Source organism: Pelecanus crispus, chromosome 17, assembly GCF_030463565.1.
Source record: "Pelecanus crispus isolate bPelCri1 chromosome 17, bPelCri1.pri, whole genome shotgun sequence".
NCBI lineage: Eukaryota > Metazoa > Chordata > Aves > Pelecaniformes > Pelecanidae > Pelecanus > Pelecanus crispus.
In genome coordinates, this window is record NC_134659.1 from 8,664,534 (window position 1) to 8,684,266 (window position 19,733).

The following is a 19,733-nucleotide window of genomic DNA, read 5'->3' on the forward strand; positions in this document are numbered from 1 at the left end:
TGCGGTGGCAGGCAATGCCACCTCCCTTTCCACCCCCAACAAAAAACAAGGCCCCAAAGGATACCCCCAAATCGCAGCGGTCCCAGGGTCACACAAGGACTTCCCCAGAGCACTGAAAGCCCCAGGGGACATGCACAGCCTCGGGGACCAGCTCCAGTGATGCCTGCACGCCCGAGGCCCTGCAGCACGCCCGGATCATCAGCGCTCCCTCAGCCACCGCAACGAGAAGGCGCCGACTCAGCAGCCAGCCCCACTCGGTCCCTCTCCGCTCTCCTGGCCCTGTGCTTGGGGATGGCAGGATCGGGCCTGCAGCAGCTGTGCTCTGCCGGAGGGGCAGGATGAGTCCCGCCTGGGCGTCCCCATGGGATTCTGCCACCGCGGGGTATTTGAGCAGCTCCAAGGATGGAGCCAGCTTGTCCCAATTTGTCCCTGGGGACCTGAGCTGGGGAGCTGCCCATCCCACAAGCACCACCTTGGGGTGCATGGCTGAGCTGAGGTTTCATGTCCCCATGGGTCACCTTGTGTACCAGAGCCAGGGAGACGCGCTCCTCCTCCTCTGCACCTCGCAAACCCCATGGAGAGTGGCTGTGCCCTGCCCCGACCCGCTCGCAGCCGGCAGGGCGGAACGAGGGAAACTGCGGCACAGGCGATGCCACACAAAAGGTCCCTTCGACCCCCACCCGCTGCCCTGCGGTGCCCTGCAGCACGCAGCGCACCACGGCGAGGTGCTCGGACCCTGCTGAGCCCTTGGCACTGGGCGCGGTGCCCGACAGACCCCTCCCGGGACACCCAGAGCACCCCAGTGCCCTTGCGGCAGCGTCGCCGCTCGTGGGGACGGGCCGGAGGATGAAGGGTCTGACAAAAGGAGGGTGGCGGAAAGGACGACATCATGCAGGGCGTGGCGGGGCAAAGCAGGGACGAGCAGACACTCTTGCATGCCCTCAGGCTAGAATCCTGTCCTGCGTGGGATGGGGGAAGCCCCATGGCCTCAGGCAGGCAGGGCTGGGGGGTGGGAGCCAGCGCACCCCACCAGCTCCGGACCACGGCAAAGCCTCGCAGCACCCCGCTCACTCCTCCCCGCGTCCCGAATGGCCCCAGGGAACACCCGGGGGTGACGCACGCTCACCCGCTCCTGCGCCAGCACCCAGGACCCGCCAGAGCTGCTCACATCAGGTCCCCGAGCACACACAGCACGGGGCAGCCGCAGCGACGTGCAGCCGCACTGCACTGCCAGGGGACCGGCAGCTCCACGTGGAGGAGGTGGCACCACTCGCACATGCAGGACGTGGCCGGAACGAAACCGGGCAAAACCTGGCTTGAACATCCCCGCTCAGGTGCTCTTCGCCTCCTCCACTGCCGCCTGATTCATGCGCAGGTCTGCACATGAAGGCGCCCACGCTGCTGCATCACGGCCCCAGCACTGCGCTGCGGCCGTACGGCCACGCAGGTCCCCCGGCAGCGGGTGGCCGCACGTTGTGGACCTCCCGGTGGGGTGACCTTGGTGGGGTGACCTTGGTGGGGTGACCTCCAGGGTCCGGGGAACATCCCCAGCCTGGCCAGGGTGGGAAAGCGTCACCAGCAGCACCGCACCCCTCCACGGGCAGGGAGCAGCGAGCGGCACGCTGAGCAGTGCCGGGTAGAAACCTGAGTCAACAGAGGCCAAGGAAGGGAGCAAAGATCTTTCAGTGCTGGGGAAACAGCCCAGGGGTTGGTGCTGTCCCTGCCTGCACCCTGCCCAGGCCCCAAGGACAGGCAGGGCAAGAGAGCAGCACCATCCCAGCGAAGGCTGCAGTGTTAAGCAGAGCTCGCTGCCTCCCCCAGGCCCTTCAGACACCACGGTGTGGCAGTGGCGTGGGCGCATCCCGGCGGGGCTGCTCCCAGCCCCGGCTGTGCCGGGGCCCCGCCAGCCAAGGGCTGCCCTGCTGCAGAGCACAAGGAGGATACGGTGACTCCTGGAACAAAAGAAGGGCCTCGCTGCCAAACATGAAGGGCAAAGCCGGAGCTTTCCACCCCCCAAAAGCAGCAGCAGGCTGCTGGTGGAGAGCCGTGAGTGCAGGCGGGTGGGCACGGCTGCGCAAGGAGCCAGGATGCCGGTACATTCGGCTGGTACAGAAACGCTTCTGGGCCCCAGGGTGTCCCCAGCCGATCCCTGCTCTCACCACCAGACCTGATCATCCCACCCCCAACCTGAGCTGGGCCCCAGGACCCCGCTGCCTTCTCAGCTGGGCTCCCCCCAACCACCCCCCTGCCAAATTCACCCCGATACCCCCACGGACAGTCCCCACACCCCGGCCGTGCCTCACCTACCTCAGCCCTCTCTCCCTCCAGGCTGCTTCCCCAGTGAGCCTTGGGGATGCCGGGTCCCACCCCACGGCCCCGCACGTCTCCGAGGGGGACGTGCCGCTGCGTCCTCCGAGCTGGCTCTGACCCACTGCCCTACAAGCCGGGGTGCGCGCCGGCGCGGTGCAGGGAGGCGCTGGCCCGGCGGCCCGGGCTCGAGGGCTGACGGCCCCATCTGCAGCGCTCGGCTCCTGCCCGGTGCATTAGCCGCACGGGGAGACGGGGCCTGGGGCAGTATTTGCTTTCTAGGTCAGAGCCAGCCGAGGAGGCTGGATGAGGGGCTGCGCTGGATGAGTGCTCCCAGCCGGCAAGGCAGCTCCTCGCCCCGGTCGGCTCTGGGGAGGAGGGGATGCCCCTGCTCCCCTGCCCTGGCTCCGCACCCAGAGCCCAGGCTCCTGGACAGGGCACCCTGGCCTCCCCCAGCACCCAGCTGGTGACAGCGGCCCCACCACGCTCTGGGGGACCCTGCCCCATGGAGGGGCCGTGGGAGACGGAGCTGTGACGAGGTCACCGGACAGCCCTGTGTGCCATCAACATCACGGTGACGTGGCTGATCCCCAGGACATGTCCCTGTGGATAAGAGGGTCCTGTGCTGCCCCGGGTGCCCTCCTGCACCCATCCCTGGGGAGAGGTACCCAGCACAGAGCAGCCAGCACAGAGCACCCGGTCTGCCCCTGCACCCACCGACAGGATGCCAGGGATTTCCCTTGGAGCACAGCCAGGGCATCACACTGGGGAGCCGGTGCAGGAACAGGGGCTGTGGCACCCAGCCGCGGCGGTGCCAGCCCAGCTTGCCGTGGCGCTGAAAGCCTGGCCCACACCAGGGGACTGTGGTGCTGCCAGGGCCTCACGGGAGGCTCAGCCACACAGGGCTCCATTCCGAAAGCTTGGCCCTTCCCGGGAGCAGGAGCAGACCCTGTTTGGGGCAGTGCAAGGGGCTGAGCCCAGGGAAGGACCTGCCAGGGCTGACCCTGCCCGCACTCTGCCTGCTCAGGGGCTGATGGAGACGAAAAGATGCTCCAGCTCACCCCTCCCGGCACTGCCTCCACAGCAAGGGCACCCCAAGGTTATCCGCCTGCACGAGCAGCTCCGAGACGAGACAAGGAGGGAGACAGGGAGCAGTGGAGCCCTTCATCCCCACAGCCAGACCTGCTGTGGCCCCAGCTGTCCAGGGCAGCCCAAAGCCACCCCGTTGTCCATCACACCCCGCGGTCCAGTGGCCGGTGGCAGAAGGCAGCGATGTGCCACCTTTGGCTGCCAAGCGACAGGTTACGGTGCCCAGGAGGGGTCCACGCTGAGCCAGCACAAGGCACCCTGTTCATAAGCACAGGCAGCCCCCCAAGGTCACCCCACGAGCCTGTGCGGAGGAGGGGTCTGGCGCCCGCAGTGCCGTGGACGCTCTCACCCCCGAGCTGGAGCATTGCAGGGCAGAGGCCAGCACAGGCACCCCTCGGCGTGCGTCCCCCCCAGCTGTAACGTGTGCCTCTGGGCCACGTCTGGGGAGCGCTGGCCCCCGGGCTGGGTGTGAAGCCATGGGCTGTGCTCTACCCTGCAACGAGCTGACGTGACTACGGCCACACCAGGAGGGCCGGAGCAGCACTGTCAGGAGGCCAAATACCTCCTCCTGCTCTGGGACAACTCAAACGCCAGAGTTATTTATTTTCTCCTGTGCTGAAACAGGAAACCTCCAACATGCTGAAACCCTGGACCCTTGCCAGAGCCAGGGGCACCTCAACAGCGCAGCAGGAAGTGGACACATGTGGAAAGAAAATGTGAGCCCTGGGCGTGCTGGGTTGTGCCCACCTGCCAGGAGATGCCCCTGGCCCCGCGAGTGGAGGGACAGAGGCCAACGGGGTCCCAGAGGAGGGGACCCCGCTCAGCAGCGCATCCTGCTCCACCACGGTGCCACCCATCAGCCACAAAACCTTGGTGCCCAGTTCTCGCTGGGGTGCTGAGACTTGACCTAGCCTGTCCCACTGTGGGCCACCAGCACTCCCGGCTGGACACAGGACGTCCCTGCAGTGCCAGGGTCAGAGGCAGCAGCTCAGACCCGCTGGTGTAAACTGGGAGAGTGCTTCTGAAAGCGGCAGCATTTACATCAGCAGGGCTCTGGCCTAGGGCTCCTGCAGCCACACACTGTGCGCTCTTCTCAGCCCCCTGCTCTGGGAACACCCAGACCAAGCTGGATACTTCCCACACACTGGGAGAGCAGCACGCCCCAGCTCAGGGGCTCGCTGGCCCCGAGAAGCCCCGGCTGGCCCAGCACCACCAGCACTGCAAGGGCTACACTGCCTCACCAGCAGGAAAGCACCTCCTGGGATGCAGGGATGCGATCCACCCAGCCAGATCAGCCGTGATGTACGTGCTCCTCCATCCATCCCTGCTGCGCCTGGTGCCCCTCCGCCGCCGGCCGAACAGGAGGTGGTGAAACCTCCAGGAGAGCCCCGGTCTGGGAACGAGCCCCGGCGCGGGCACTTACCCCGTGGTGATGTCGTCATCCTCTGTCAGGGTCTTCCCCATCAGATCACTGTCGCTCATGTAGCCCGACTTCAGCTCCACGTCATCAGTGTCCAGGGCCTCGACCAGCTCCAGGCGGGAGATGTGGCTCAGCTTGCTGGGGCTGCGCATGGGCATGGTGTGCGAGTAGTGCGCCCGCTCGCCATGCATGTACCAGCTGGGGGTGCCCTCGGAGCGGCAGGTCCCCCCGACCGACGGCGCATCCCCCGCCTGCAGGCGCGGGCTCGACTGCCCGTAGCGCCAGGACAGCGGAGAGGAGCGGTTGGACAGGCTGGAGACGCTCCGGGGGTTGGCTTCATCACTGTCGTAGCAGGTCATCTCCAGGGAGCTGTGAGGACAGGGTGCAGCGGGGTTAGGGCTGGGCATGGCAGGCAGCAGAGGTCTGTGCCCTGCCTCACCTGCCCCAAACCGGGGCTGCAAGTGCTCAGAAAACAAAATTGCCCATTTTGGGGCAGCCAGGCAAGGCCAGAGGCTCCCAGGAGTGTGGGCGCAGGGACGCTGTCTGCCCTGACCCCCTCCATCTCAGCTGGCAGGGGACAGTCCCCTCCGGCCTGCCTGGTGCCAGCACGGCGTCCCACGCTCCAGGACCCGCTGGGACGCCCACACCACCTGCACCCACCGGTGTTTGGTGGTGCCATTTCTCCGCAGGGACTGTGGAGCGGGACGTGGGGTGTGATGGGGAGGTCTGTGCCTCCCTACAGCCCCAACCACCCCATAGAGGCAATGCTCCCGCACAGCCCCATCCGCCCGCCTCGGTGCAGGGGCTGCGGGTGCCACCAGGACCGGCTGCAAACACGCCATGGGAGAGGGGTCTGGACCTCTCTGGAGACCGGCCCCGGCCCCAACCCGAGTTGTGCTGAACCCCACTAATAGGGAGCCTTTAGTGGAAAGCCTAGACGTGCTCCCCTGTGCCTGGGCTGCTCTTCCTCGGCCACTTCCCACCCAGCATCTCAACGCCCGCACCCCAGTATCACCCCAGACCCAGGACAGGATGAACTGGGGTGGTGGCACACTGATGCCAGGGAACGTGGCAGTGGGCCATGCCAGGGAGCGGAGGCTGTGAGCGAAAGGATGCTGAGGGGCGAACCAGGGCCCAGGTCCCTGCATCAGCATCCCACACTGAACCCCTGCAGAGTGGGCCTCTATGTCTGGGCAGGAGGGGACGCCCCGAGACAGGGCTGCCCGGCCCACGGGGCTGCCTGCAAGCGTGCTGCTCTGCAGCCAGCCCAGAGCCCACGAGCACATCAGGAACAGAGGAGAGTTCAGTTACTCCCCGCACCCCTCAGGGTGTATTTTGGGCAAACGGCATGTCGGGGAGTGATGCTGAGACTAAATTTAGACACCAAAAATGATTACTTCTTGGAGCAGCTACTTGGGAACCCACAGCCCTCAACTTGGCTCCAAACGTTACTATCAGCGAGCTATTCCCTAGCTTGGATTAAACGTTCCTGCAGGAGCACCAAAAGCCAAACCCTGGCTGCAGTACTGAATTTAAAACAGGGAACTACATAAAAAACTAGGAAGTTTGTTAAAGCAGAACTAAAAGGGGCAGCTAAAAGGGTTTAGTTTTTGTCGGCAGCACAAAGGCTATTTAAGGATGTTCTGCGGGCGGCTTGGAGCAGATGCAAACCATGTCTGCAAGCAGGACTGAAGCAAGCCCCCAAGGAAGCTCATGCAGCCCTGCAGCCGGGTGCAAAGGATGATGTATTTCAGGAACAAAGTTGCGTTCTAGCAAGGAAACAGCAAAGGCTGAGCCCCCAGCCGCTGGACAGGAGAACACAGGGAGGAGAACAAGAGAAACTTGAGGAATAGTTTGTGGAAGGAATAAAGAGAGAGCCTGAAGTGGCTACAGGGACACCGGCGATGTGGGGCACATCCAGAGGACCGCGGATGACATCTGTATGGGACACACTTGTCGGAAGCGTTTCCGAGAGCAGGATTAGCGGGTACGTGTGTAATTACAACATACGAGGGAAGAGCTGACACAGCTTTGGTAAAGGAAAATCTGGCTCACAACTGCGGTGGAGCTCCTGGAGGGATGCAGGGAGCACGCTGCCGAGGCCGCTGCAGGCTGCCAGAAGGCGGTAGATGAGTGCCCTCACCAAAGGCAGATTAAGCTTCCAAATAAACTCAGCTGCCATGGGATAAGAGGGAAGATCCTCATGTATTTCAGAACCACTTACGGGACAGAACACAGGGGTAGGCATCCCTGCGCTATCAACAGTCGTTGTCTTCCGTGGCAGGAATCCCGCTGAGGCCTCTGCCACGCGATGTACTCATAACTCATCAAGAAAAGGAAGTGATAGCGCAACGTCAAAACCCACGAGCAATGCTAATTTAATCACCCTTAATATCCTCGCCCTATTTCCCTAAGACCAGGGCTGACAGAGGATTTGCAAAGGAGCTGAGCGCTGGGGCGAGAAGGCGGCGAAGGCGGCGGGTGACGTTTGACACAGATGAATGCAAAGCGAACGCAGAGCAAACGTGAAGCGAACGCGAAGCGAACACAAAGCAGCCCTGACTCGACATGAGCAGCGCCAGGCTGTGAACCAGCTCCTATGCTGAGCAAAGGGATGGCAGAGCTGTAATGGGTAATTCCAGGAAACAGCCAGCTCGGGGAATATCGCTGTGCAAATCCCACTGCCCCAGCGCTCTGCTGCCTCCGGATCGGAAAAGATCTGGAAAGTGCAGCAAGGACAAGCAAGGTCTAGATGGGCTTCTGGGTTAAGAAGAGCTAAATCAAGCGGGGTGCTTCTTCCTGGGCGAAGCTGATCGAGGGGCGACACAGGGAAGGTCTGTAATGATGAGCGGTGGGTGAAGTGGGGGGAGGAAGCTGCTGGTTTTTGTCCCTTCCAACACAAAAATGAGGATCAAGGGAGACCGCGAGGTGGCAACAAACACCAGGAGAAGGACGTTCGCCGCATCCTCGGCTTTCCTGACTCACCGACACCCGACAGCCGCTCTGCAAAGCCCAGGCTTCGTAAGGCGGCTGCACCAGCGGGGTGGGGTCCGGGAGGGTGCCCTGGGGAGATGCCCCCTCCCCACCCGCTGCCCCCGGCCCGCTGCTGGCGGGGTCTGGGCCCTTCAGCCCCGACGGGGAGCCAGGCAGGAGGCTGGAGGTGCCGTGCAGACCCCGAGCACGTCCGGAGCAGAGCAGTAACCCTGCAGTGGTCTCAAGTGAGAGAGACGGGGGGGACACAGGTAGTCCCAGGCATGTGTCAGAGAGACCTCTGGACACAGGTAGGCACGCCGCTCCGGTTCACCACCCAGCAGACACCCTGCCAGCCCCGCCGTCCCCCCAGCTGCAACCCTGGGGTGCTGCCAGCCCTGGTCTGGGCAGGGTACCCCACCTCTGCCCGTGGGCTGCCGGGCACATGGTCAGCTCTGTCTGAGGGTTTCTCCACTGTCACCTCTACATAGAGTAGAGAAACTGAGTCACGGATGAGGATGGAGCCTGTGGTCCAAACCTGGGCAGGCGCAGGGGATGCCTTCACCTCTGGCTGTCCATACGTGGACACCCGACCACCAGGATCAGACCCCCTTGGGTCTGGGGGCAACCAGCTCCCCTCAGTGCCACCCCCTCCCACCCCACTGCCCCAGAGCACGCGAGGCAGTGTGGGGCCCAGAGCACTGCCAGGGACAGGGCTCTGCCGCAGCCCTGCGCACGACACCCCATGGATTTGGGGGCATCTCTCCAAGGCCCCATGCGCAGGGTCCCCAGGCCACGGGGCACAGCCGGCTCCTTCCCACCCACACGGCCCTCGCCTGGAGCAGAGCCGCTTCCCGGCTGCCCCGGCCTCCCTTGCTGCGCCAGGAGGGACACTGGTTGTGGGGAAGGGATGGTGGGGTCCGGTGTCGGGGCCTCACCTGTGAGACACCTGAGAGCCCCTCAGGCTGGACATGGTCTCCTCCAGGTTCTGCCGAAGGTCCAGCACATTCTGCACCGTCCTCTTCCTCTGGGACTCGGGGTCTGCAGAGAGATGAGGCGGCGGCTTTAAAGGGATGAATGGCTCCAGCACCCCCCGCCCGCGGCTGTGCCCACCAGCTCTCGCCCTGCCCGCTGGGAGGGGACAGGGCAGGGCTGGCGCCGGGCTGGAGCCGCACCACCATGAAATGCCACCCCCAAGGGTGCTGCAGCTGGGACGGGGATGTCTGGTCCAGAAAGGACGAGCTGGGAGGGACCAAGCGGGGCTACAGGACCCACGCAGGTGACCAGAGGCCAGCTACAGTCAGGCGACCCCAAAGCACTGGGACCCTGCTCCATGCGACCACGCAGGAGCAGCCGTCCTGGGAGAACGTCCCCAAACCTGCCCCTGCATCCCCCAGGCCCCGGGGGTGCTCCGGCCCGGGGACACGGGCGCTGCAGCAGCACCGCTCAGTGCGCAGCCAGCAGGAGCCGAGGAGATGTCGGGGAGTGGTGCAAGCTGAGCCCTGCTCCTGCCTCATGCCCGGGGAGAGGTGGCTGCTTCTGCTGGGCGCTGCAGCAGCCGGTGGGACCGAGCTCCCCACGGGCACGGCCCAGGGCTGGAAACCCCCGAGCTCCAGCTGCCCCGCGACTTCTGCAGGTGTGTGCACCCACAGCACGGGCGTGCATGTGCGCACGCAGGTACGCACCCCCCAACCTGCACGTGTGAACATGCATGTACCTGCACCACAACCACCTGTGCTCACGCGTGTGTATACAGGCATGCACATCCACACATGTGTGCGTACACACCTGCAAACACACATGCACACCTGCACACACATGCGTGTGCACACACACCCCCAGAGACACACACGCATGTGCACACACACACGTATGCACACACACAGAGGAGGGGGTCACTCCTGGCACAGCCGTGGCAGCGCTGCTGGGCTCGGGGCCACGGCTCCAGCCCCCGCGCCCCTGACCCACTCGCGTGCATCCCCGGCGGCTAACAGCCATGCCACCGCGGCTTTGATCCCCGATTTCAAGCCTTTCAGCCGCAGCTTGCCACTGAACCACAGTGACAGCGGGCGCCAGGGACGCTGGATGTGGCTCCTCCTAATGTAACGTGGCAACCAGCGCTTCAGGATTTGCAACGGCACTGTGCAAGCTGCAGCGACGCAGGGACCGGGGGGACACAGCCAGCACACTCCGGCAGGCTCCCCGCAACGGCACGGCCACACGCCTGGCAAATACGCAGGGCTCACGTCCCATTGTCCCCATCACACACCAACCGTGCCACCGGACACGCTGCAGGCAGCACCCATGGGTGATGCTGCCCCATCCCCGCGCTCTGCTCACCCACCAGCCCAGGCAGGAGCACCTCAAACCAGCGAAGCGGCTCTGATTTATGTGTGACCCTGGAAGGTGGTGACGAGCGGTAACAGCCCCGATGAGACAGGTTAAATCAAGCAGGTTAAAGCCAGTTGTAGATGAGGGTAAGAGGGCTGGTGAGCCCACGGGGCACCCAACATGGCCAGCACATGCTGTCGCGTAAGGATACCCGGCCCTGCGTGTGTCTGATCACCCTGGTCCAGCTCCCAGAGCAAGGCTTAGCAGGGGGCAAGTCAGGAACCTGTTATTAAATCTTTGCTGTGGCTCATGCGTGTTGGAGTTAATCAAAGGCACAGAGCCTCCGACCGGTGCCCCAGAGCCTGAGGAGGAGGGTGTGCAGGCAGCAAGGCCGAGGGCTGGAGGGCTGGAGCAGAGGGGGCTGCGCACGTGGAGCCAGGGCACGGAGGAGGCTCGAGGGGCCCTTGGTGCCAAAGGCTGGCGCCCACCCTGCTCTGCGGCGGGGGACGAGGGGACTCTGTGCCCCTCTGGGGGGGGCAGGCAGAAAGGGCCGTGTTGGCAGATCAGGGGCACCTCAACGCTGCCAGGTCCTGCCCTTGGGCTGCCTAGAAAGATGAATTTTCAGGCTTGAAATGGCAGAGCAGAAAGCTGAGGCCAAGTCTGCTGCTGCCACATGTGCAGTCTGTAGAGCTATGTAAGATTTTGGAGGGGAGGCACATCCGAACCGTGGGGAAGGGCAATAAAACACCTACCAGCGTCCCCAAGCGGGTCCATGCAGGGAAGGACTCGGCACCCTCAGCTCCTCCACCCTGGCCGCATTTGGTGGGTGCCGTCCACCCTGAGCCCAGCTCCCGCAGCCGGGGATGGCGGCACGCACACCCCGGCAGCACCGCATCCCTGTGGGCTGGGGCGGAACCGAGCAGGATGGGATGGAAGAGCCACCGTTGTCCCCTGGTGCCACCAGCAGCTCCCACCCCCCTGCCAGCTCGGCATCGTGCTCCTCCTGGGCATGGCTCCCTCCCAAAAACACCCCGGCTGCCTCCCCCGTGGCCACCCGCAGCGGCTCCCCCAGGCACGAAGCCAGCACTTGGGCCTGGCGCTGCCTCCTCCCCGGGCGCCGCTGCCAGCGGGGCGGCTACAGCCACCCCCACCCCACGGAGCAGCGGGGCCGGGGCGAGCGCTCGCTGCGTCCCCCGCGCGAGGCCGGAGGGGCCAGCATGTGGGTGCCACCTCCCCCTGCACCCTCAGTGCTGCTGGGGGCCCCCCGCAGCGAGGATCCCCAGGGCACCCAAGGTGAGAAGCAGCGCCCAAGGCTTGGGTGCCTGGCGGGGGCTGGAGGGCGCTTCAGCCCCGCTGCTTCAGGGCGATGGCCCTGACGCCCACCCCAGCTTCACCCGTGGCGCTGTCGGCCATCCGTGCCCGGCACACTTTGCTCTCCTGGCCCCCGTATTCGGGTGACAGTCCAGGGCGCTCTACCCTCTGGAGCCGCCCCAGGAAGAGCAGCAGCTCTCACCTGGGAAAGGGCCAAGCTGGGGCTCGAGGAGCTGCTCACCCACCTCTGGCACACATCCCACCGGCTGCATCGCTGCCAGCGCTGATGTGCCACCGCCTGTCCCCACTGTGCTGGGCCGGGGCGGTGACACCAGGCCCCCCGCAGCCCACTTTCCAGGTGCAGCGAGGGGCCAGGGGCTGTCTCAGGGCTGGCTGAGCCGCAGCGTGCCAGAGCTGAGCCGAAACCGGAGCCGCTGGGAGAGCCTGGAGTGTGGGAACGGCAGGAGCGCGCTGGATTCCTCCCTGCATCGATTTAGCAAGCTTCCCGCAGCCAGATGTTTCCAGCTGCCGGAGCGGGGAGCAGCAGGGACGGTTCAGCCTGTGCTGCAGAAGGGTCAGTCGGACACCCTGCCTTGGCCGGGCTCATTCTCCTGGCAGCGATGGCCAGGACGTGTCCCCCAGTGTTCCCCGCTCTGCCGGGGCTGCAGGCTCGGGGACCGAACGTTCCCCCCACCCCGGCTCCAGGCTGGCTTGCAGCCCTGTTCGCAGCTCTCTGCCGCTCTCGCAGGCTCCGTCCTGCTGTCAGGGAGGGATGGGGGTGCTGGCTCCGGCCCTGTGCTCCCCTAGCCCAGCCACGCAGAGGAGGGCAGCCCCGAGATGCAGCCACTGTCCCCAAGCCCTGCGCAGGGAGCCCACCAGCCCCACTGCCTGAGTCGCTCTCCCCTGCGCCAGGCTGGGTCTAACCTGCCCTTGCCGGCTCCCTGTCCTGCCCTCGGCTGCAGCGGTGCTTGGGCAGCTCTCTCGGCCCCCCCCCGCTGCTCCTTTCTTAACTGAGCGCTCTCAGTGCTCTCTCCAACATCAGCAAACACAATACAGCTCCACTTCGCGCACGGGGAAACTGAGGCACAAAGTCCTAGCGCAGCCCCGACCACCCCATCGTCTGCAAGCGCTCTCCCACAGGCCTCCATCGCCTGCCTCAGCTGCCTGCTGCACGACGGTGGATGCCGGCACAGCGACCTGGCACCGTGGGTGCCCAGCCCCGACCCACGCGCTGCCCATCGCTCCTGTCTCCTGCCCTGCACCACTGGGGAAGCAGCAGGTGCCCTTGCTGAGAGAAGGAGCAGCGGTGAGGTGGGATGTGGGACTGGAGGCAGCCAAGGAGGACGAAGAGGAGGAGGAGGAAGGAGAGAGCTGTGCTGCAAAGGGCTGGCTCAGGGCAAGGTGCTGCGTGCTGCAGGTCTGACTGTGCCGGACACTGCAGAGCCAGGGCCAGAAGAAACTGGGGAACTCCAGGTTGTGCTCACATCCAGCCCTTCCCATCACCTCCCAGAGCGAGCGGTGGCAGCTCCTCTACCTGCACGACGGGGTGCAGCCGCGTCACCACAGCCGGGCGCTGCCGACGTGGCCAAATACGTCAAGGAATGGGGAAATTATCAACTCCAAATGGTTCATGACAGCTCATTTCAAAGGAGCATGTGGCCAACAGCTCCCGCTGGGGCCAGGCAGAGCCGCGTCCACAGGACACGTGTGCCCCATGTGCCTTGGCAGAGAAACCCGCGCGCGTGTGTGTGCCGCCCGAGCGCTTGTTTGCATCATGCGTATGTTCATGTGTGGGCCACATGGTAGCAAAACCCCTCTGCCTGCAGAAAGGTGCGTGTGTGCGTGTGCACGCCTGTGCCTGCGACCCTGCACGTGTGCCCACGTGTACGTACGCAGGCACGAGGATGGCAGCAGCCGACGCCAGCATGGGCACGAGCGTGCTAGGCTTGCATGGATGCACCGTCTGTGCCTGTGTTCATATGCTCAGCGTGAGCACGGCACTCAGACGCGTGTTTTCTTGCCCCCCACGACCCAACTGGTCGTGTTTCAGAAGATCAGACTCAGAAAGGACTGCTGGCGACCCAGTAGAGATTTTAATGGCAAGCGGGAATTTGCTGTAAAAGGCTTCATGGTGTTTCTGAGTCATTACGGTGGGCCCCTGTTACACAGTAGCTGCAACGAATTTCCCCAGGCCATGAAACATTTTTAACTGGTTGCTCAATTCCTTCCAGCGCATTGAAAAATACACTCATAAACCATTCTCCTGGGGCTGTGAGACTCCTCCAGCCCAGCCGAGCTCCCCAGCTCCCAAACCCTCACACAGATACACTCTTCCCCACTGCGCTGCCTCAGCCCGTGCTCCCAGCTGCATTTATGAATGAATCAGCGCAGGCATCATTTTGCTGGTATTTTCCTTGCAAACCCTCCACTCCAGCACCCAGAGCCTGCCGCAGCCGGGCTGCTGGCCCATGGGGAGATCCTGAGCCTGGTGCAAACCTTGCCGAGCCCTGCGGGTTCCCAGCTTACACCCCGCAGCGTGCGATTTGGTTACCGGTGTCTTGGCGTGTCGACAGCAGAGTCTTTCCATATGGAGTAAAATGGCTTTATCTTGCATTTCTTACATCCAGCTCTGATTCACACTCCCGGACGGCCGGGCAGGGGGATGGTCGCAACCTGCAATCCTTCTCCCTGTGGCTTAATTAATTCTCTTCCTCCCCGCTAACAGCTACCAAACAGGCTAAATGAGCAGCGGAGATGGCTGACAGGGCTTTGTGGGGTGACTGCCAGGTCCGCAGTGTTTGCTTCCACCATCGACCTTGTTTTCCAGCCCGGCCCCATCCCTGCAATCCCTGCGTGCTACCCACAGGGAGGTACCAGGACCCCCCAAAACCACCCCTCTCCCTCAGGAGATGCCCCAGGGCACCTCGGCTGGGCAGGGCGCATCCCCCCCACCCAGTGCCCCAGGAGGGCACCTCGCCCTTTCCTGCAAACCTGTTGCCCCAACGCGTTGGAAGGCAGCAGGTTCGTTAGCACTCGTGGTTTAACTGCTTTACTTGCCAGGGGCTTGTTGGTGTGAGCTGACGGCTGGCTGCTAAGCCCCTCCTGCAGCAGCGTCAGGACTGGGTCCTGCTCCCCAAGGGACAGGGACAGGGCTGGGAGCCCTGTGCCATCCAGCACCCTGGTAATGCGGCACCTGGGTACCCAGATGGCCGACCGGCACCTCCGAAACACCCCGAGCAGACTGCCAGCGAGAAGCACGGCCACCATCCCCTGGATGAAGGCAGCAGCCCCCAGGCTGATGGAGCTGGAGGTGCTCTTCCCCGGGGACACAGAGGCACAGCCTCCTGCTGACAGGGACAGGGGACGTGCAGGGGATGCCACAGATACCTGAGGAGGTGTCCCCATCCCTGACTCCAGCCAGCGCAGGCTGGGCTCCCTGCTTGCTGCTGCCCTGCACGTAGCCCTGCGACCCCGGTGGGATGCAGGCTGCAGGGAGTAGGCTGGATGCAGCCCAGCGCATCCAGCACGCACCCTTGGCAGAGGGAGGAAAGGCCAAACAGCAAGAGGCAGGGCAGGCAATGGGGTTAGAGCGGGCAGTGCCGGCAGGGACACCGTGCCCCACGCACAGTCCGAGCCTCCCAGGGAGCACCAGCTCCTGCGGGCGCATGACAAGAGAAGCAGCGGGGGCAGGACCCCACTTTGGCACAGCCACCCCATGAATCACACCTTGCTGGACCCTTCTGCAAGACAGCGTGGCTCTGCAGGAGGCTCCAAAGGTGGCTGCAGCAGGGAAGGAAGCCCCTTCCCCTGCCTGCACCCGCTGTCCCCATCGTCGCAGCTGGCACAGGCTGGGGCAGCCCCACACCATGCGTGAGGGCCATCAGCTCCCCGCTGGCAGGCAAGAAGAGAAAATTAGCAGTGGCGCAGCGGTGACAGGCCAAGACTTCAGCCGAATCAGCACTTCTGGGGCAATCGCTGCTGCTAAGCCTTGCGAATCGCTGCTTGTAACGAGGGCAGGGCTGAGAGACCTGGAGCCTGGACCCCGTCCGGCTCCAGTGAGCCAAGCTTTTAAAAGGATTCAGACTTTCTCAGGCTAGAGCAGCCATAAATCTAGTTAATTGGGTCTCTCCCATATACAAGTTTCCAAATGAACCCGCTGGAGAGATCCAGACCGGGCCTCCAGCCCATTTGTGGGTTTTTCTTTCAATGGATGCTGCACTTGGCCCCAAACCACCCCACCTGCGCATCCAAATTACAGCTCCCTTTTCAGCAGTGAGAGCCTCTAGCTGCTCAGCGCCCCGTGCATCCCACCTCCGCGCCGCCCTCCACTCCCCCACACTGATGGGCTGGGAGCGCCCAAAATCCCTCGTGTCGGGGCAGACCCTGCTCCTGCACACGCGGCGCTGCGCACCCCTGCAGCACAGCTGTCTCCAAAGCTGCTCCTGCAAAGCGTCGGAGGAGCTGGGAGCATCCCAACACCCCATTCCCAGCACCGCGGTTCTCCAAAGCAACCCAAAGGAAATGCCTGTGCAGTTTGGGAAGGAGGGGGGTCACAGACGGCGGGCGGATGGGCAGGATCCATGCACCAAGGGGTGCCCTGAGGCCCACGAGAGCCTCCGGAGACCGGCACACGCAGCGGCAGAAACGCACGGTGACACTAACTGCCCGGTTGACAGCCCTGGGACTGCAGGCACGTGGAGATGGCATCACCAGCGGTCACCGCACCTGGGGCCTGTCCTAAGCCGGGGCCCTTGCAGAGTGGGGTCAGGCCGGTCATGCAGCGCTCTCTGCCTCAGTTTCCCCCCCGGAGTTTGCTGTCCCCCCGGGAGTCAGCGTTATCGGGGTGCGCCAGCGCCGTGCTGGCCAGCAGCGTGGCACAGCTGCGCCCAGCCCGGGGATTTCAGGTGCCCCAAACGCTCCGCACATGACACCTTTAATGCAGCCACCAGCAGACATTCAAGGCGATGCTGCAGGCCCTATACAAAAAAAAAAAAAAAAAGCCAGAAAGGGGGGTGGGGGGGAACCACCCGGCAAAGCAGAAGGTGCAGACGGGCCCCGGCTCGGAGGCCCCAGAGCAGCCGGCAGCAGCGGGTTCACGCTCCCCACACGTCACCAGACACAGGTCGGACATTGTGGAAATTCAAAATTCCAGATGGCTCTTTTTGGGTGGGTTTTTTTTTTTTTCCTTGCCTCATTTCCAAGGCAACAAGACTCGCTGTCATCTGCTAGTTGCCATAGAGATTTCACCTGATTCTGCTTCAGCGGAAGAGAAAGCCGGGCGAGCTCACTGCTGCCGAGGAGCCACGAGCCACGACCGCCTTCAAACTTACTGGGAAGAGCAGAGATAAATGGGGCTTTATAAGACGGAGGCAATGGGCTGATTCAGAGGATCAAAGGAAGGAACTGCGGGTTTCTATAGCACAAATCAGCCCTTCACTTAACTGCTTCGGTGCCCTCCAGATGTGCCTTACATCTGGGGACGTTGCCAGCCCCCACTCCTGGCTTTGCCTGGTGGAGGAGGGGGACGTGGGCGCAGGGGGAATCCTGCACCCGCTTCTGGCTGCATCTTGAGGACCAGGCAGGGATCCCACGGTGTGACGGAGGGCATGGGGCCGACGGCCGGTCACGGCCACATCCTTCCTCCCGTAACTACCCTCCCTCGCTGTGCACAACCCTCCTCCAAAGCCCCCGGGGCCCAGAGGGCGAGCAAGCCGAGGGGAGCACGGGGCAAATGCAGAAGCAGCCAGGGAGGGGGGAGACGCTTGGGCAAGGGTGGAGACGGCCAGGAGCTGTGCTCGGCACGGCTCGGCTGCCATGAACCTGGGGGTTAAGCACCACATGCCCCCAGGGGAGCCACACGCAGCCAAGACAGCGCTTGTTCCATGTCGGGCACCGGTGCCATCTCAACAGCCGCGTTATTGCCAAGGATCCTCCACGTAGATGGTGTGGACGTGTCCGTGCCCTGAGCCCGGTAGCAGCATGTGGTTCGCAGTCATTCCCCTCAGACCCGTGCTCGCCCCAAGGTCCTGCAGCAGCTTCTCAAGTGCCTGCCCCGCTCCCAGGCACAACTGGGCTGCCCAGGCCTGGGCACATCGCCGGCGTAACGCCCCGCACCACTGCACCCCCAGCCACGCGCACCCGTCCCCTTCTCCAGTTGGTCTGGGAATAAAAGCCCAGGTGAGAACCCAGCGCCGTGGGGCTTCACAGGCCTTCCCACGAGCAGGGCAGCCACCCAAGCTCAGGTAAGGAGTGTCGACTCAAGAGCTCCCCGATCTGCGACAGCAGCCCTTGGACTCACAGTCAGATGCCCCGAATGAGCAGATCTGATGCCTCAAGGGAGCCAGCGCACCCTGCCTGGGGCTCCCTTTTGCTGAGGACACCGAACCCCCTGGGCACAGGAGAAGATCCCTGGCGCTGGCAGGATGCTCACGGGCGGCAGTCACCCCCGGGAGCGCAGCGGGCAGAGGTCCCCACGCTCACCCCTCCCCGCCGGGCACCCAGGCCGGGCTGAAAGGGCGTTTATCCGACCCAGGAGCTGGTCCCTTCCCCAGCCCACGTCCCTGTACCAGGGCCAGCGGGGAAGGGCCCGGCCGGGCAGCTCTTGGCTCGAGTTGGCTTCGTTTTGCAGGGAGAACAGTCATTAGCAGAGCCAAACTCCCCATTCCCAGCCAGAATACGGCCATGCTTGGGGAAGCTTTATATTCACACAGACAAACAACTCACATTTGCTTTTTAACTGTTGGAATTGCACCCACTGGGACGGAGCGAACAGGGAGCCTTTTGTCCCCCTCGCCTTGTGACTGCGAGCTTTGTGCAGAGCAATGCGTTGCAAACACAATTCTCCCCAGCCTCAGCTGGGCTCTGGTAGACACTTGGTCTGTCTGTCCATCACCAGATCAGCCAAAGAGCCCTCGTGCATCTCCAGCAAGAATGCAAAATGTCCTCCCTGGCTCCCCTGCCAGCCGCAGCCTGCAGAGCTGCTCTGCACTGAGCTGCTTATCAGAGCCACCAAGACAGACCCAAAACGCAGCCAGTGCTGGAGGAAGGCAGTGGCTCTTCGCCTCGCCGAGTAACGGGGGTGGGAAACCAAAGTTGCAGGGGGCTACGGGCAGCAGAGCTGCTCACTCAGGTTACAGCTCGCCTGGGAGCAAGGGAAAGCAGCTCCGAGCATGGAAAATCCCAGCATGGCACAGACACAAAGATCATGAACTTCCAGGGAAGGTTCCCAAGTCACCTCCCAGACAGGGGGTCTCTGAAGACCTCCAGCCCATTGCCGAGCTCCTGAACGTCAGAGCTGGCAAGGCACTCGCCAAGCTGCCCAGAGCTGCCACCCTGGAGAGGGGCAGGGGACCGCCTGCCCGGAGCAGGACACGTCCCTGAGGCATGGGCTGAACCTGGGCTGCCCGGGGATGAGCTCCAGAAGAACAGGACCCCTGCGGCGCTGCTCTCCTCCAAACCCTCAGCCTTGGGAAGGGGCTCAGCGCTTGCGAGCTCACCCTGGGCTCTCTGCAAAGCCCAGGGGACGCCAGTCCATGAGGGTCTGGCCGCGGGCAGGGCCGGACCCCAGGGAAGGTCATCAGCCATTGCACGAGGTGGTCCCCCAAGAGCACCTCGAGACTGGAGCCGGGGCAGAAGGCAGCGCACCTCGGGCTCCCCCAGCCCCGGGGGGTGAACCCAGCTTAAACGAGTTCCAGGCTCGTTAGTGGAGCTATTGTTGCCACCTCCCACGGGAGGAGGGAGATAACCGAGGCTATTTTTGCTTCCATCTGGGGAATCATTTCCCTCCAACATGTACTGCCACGATGCTAATTTTTAAGCTGATGATTAATTGATGTCAGGCTCATTACGGGGCCAACGGATCCCCCTTCCCCAGGAGCCCCAAGGACGGGGGGGGGACATGTTTTGACAGATGTCGTTTGAGCCACGTGTGAGTGACGTCCTAACAACGGAGGAAAATAGGAGCCATTACCATGGAAAGCCCTGGAAATGGGAAGGGAAGTGCCTGCACGCGACCCCGGCGCCCTTCCCTGCACACCCTCTAATCAGCCCTTCACGCTCTGCCCTGGCGGTTACCAGGGTTTTGCTCCCGGAGATAAACGGCCATTGTGCGAGCGCGGGGGTAATTGAATCTCCTGCCTGCGGCGCGGGCAGCAGGGAGGGCTCGGCCTTTCTTCTCCCCCCGCCCCAGCCTCGCAGGAGGGCCAGGTGCCAAATTCACTCTGGCACCGGGCGCAGCAGCCTGCAGAGAGCCGGAAACAAGTCCCCTGCACACACGATCACCGGGATCCCGCAAAGCTTAGGGTCT

General features: G+C 63.7%; 1 protein-coding gene across 1 annotated transcript in view; it reads right to left on the reverse strand.

The window, feature by feature from the left end:
• The window catches only part of NAV1 (neuron navigator 1), a 60,724-nt gene that overhangs the window by 19,623 nt on the left and 21,368 nt on the right, over positions 1 to 19,733 (reverse strand). Inside the window, 2 exon segments of the mRNA XM_075722572.1 lie at positions 4,820 to 5,185; positions 8,725 to 8,827. Coding sequence (XP_075578687.1) covers positions 4,820 to 5,185; positions 8,725 to 8,827 — 469 coding nt within the window.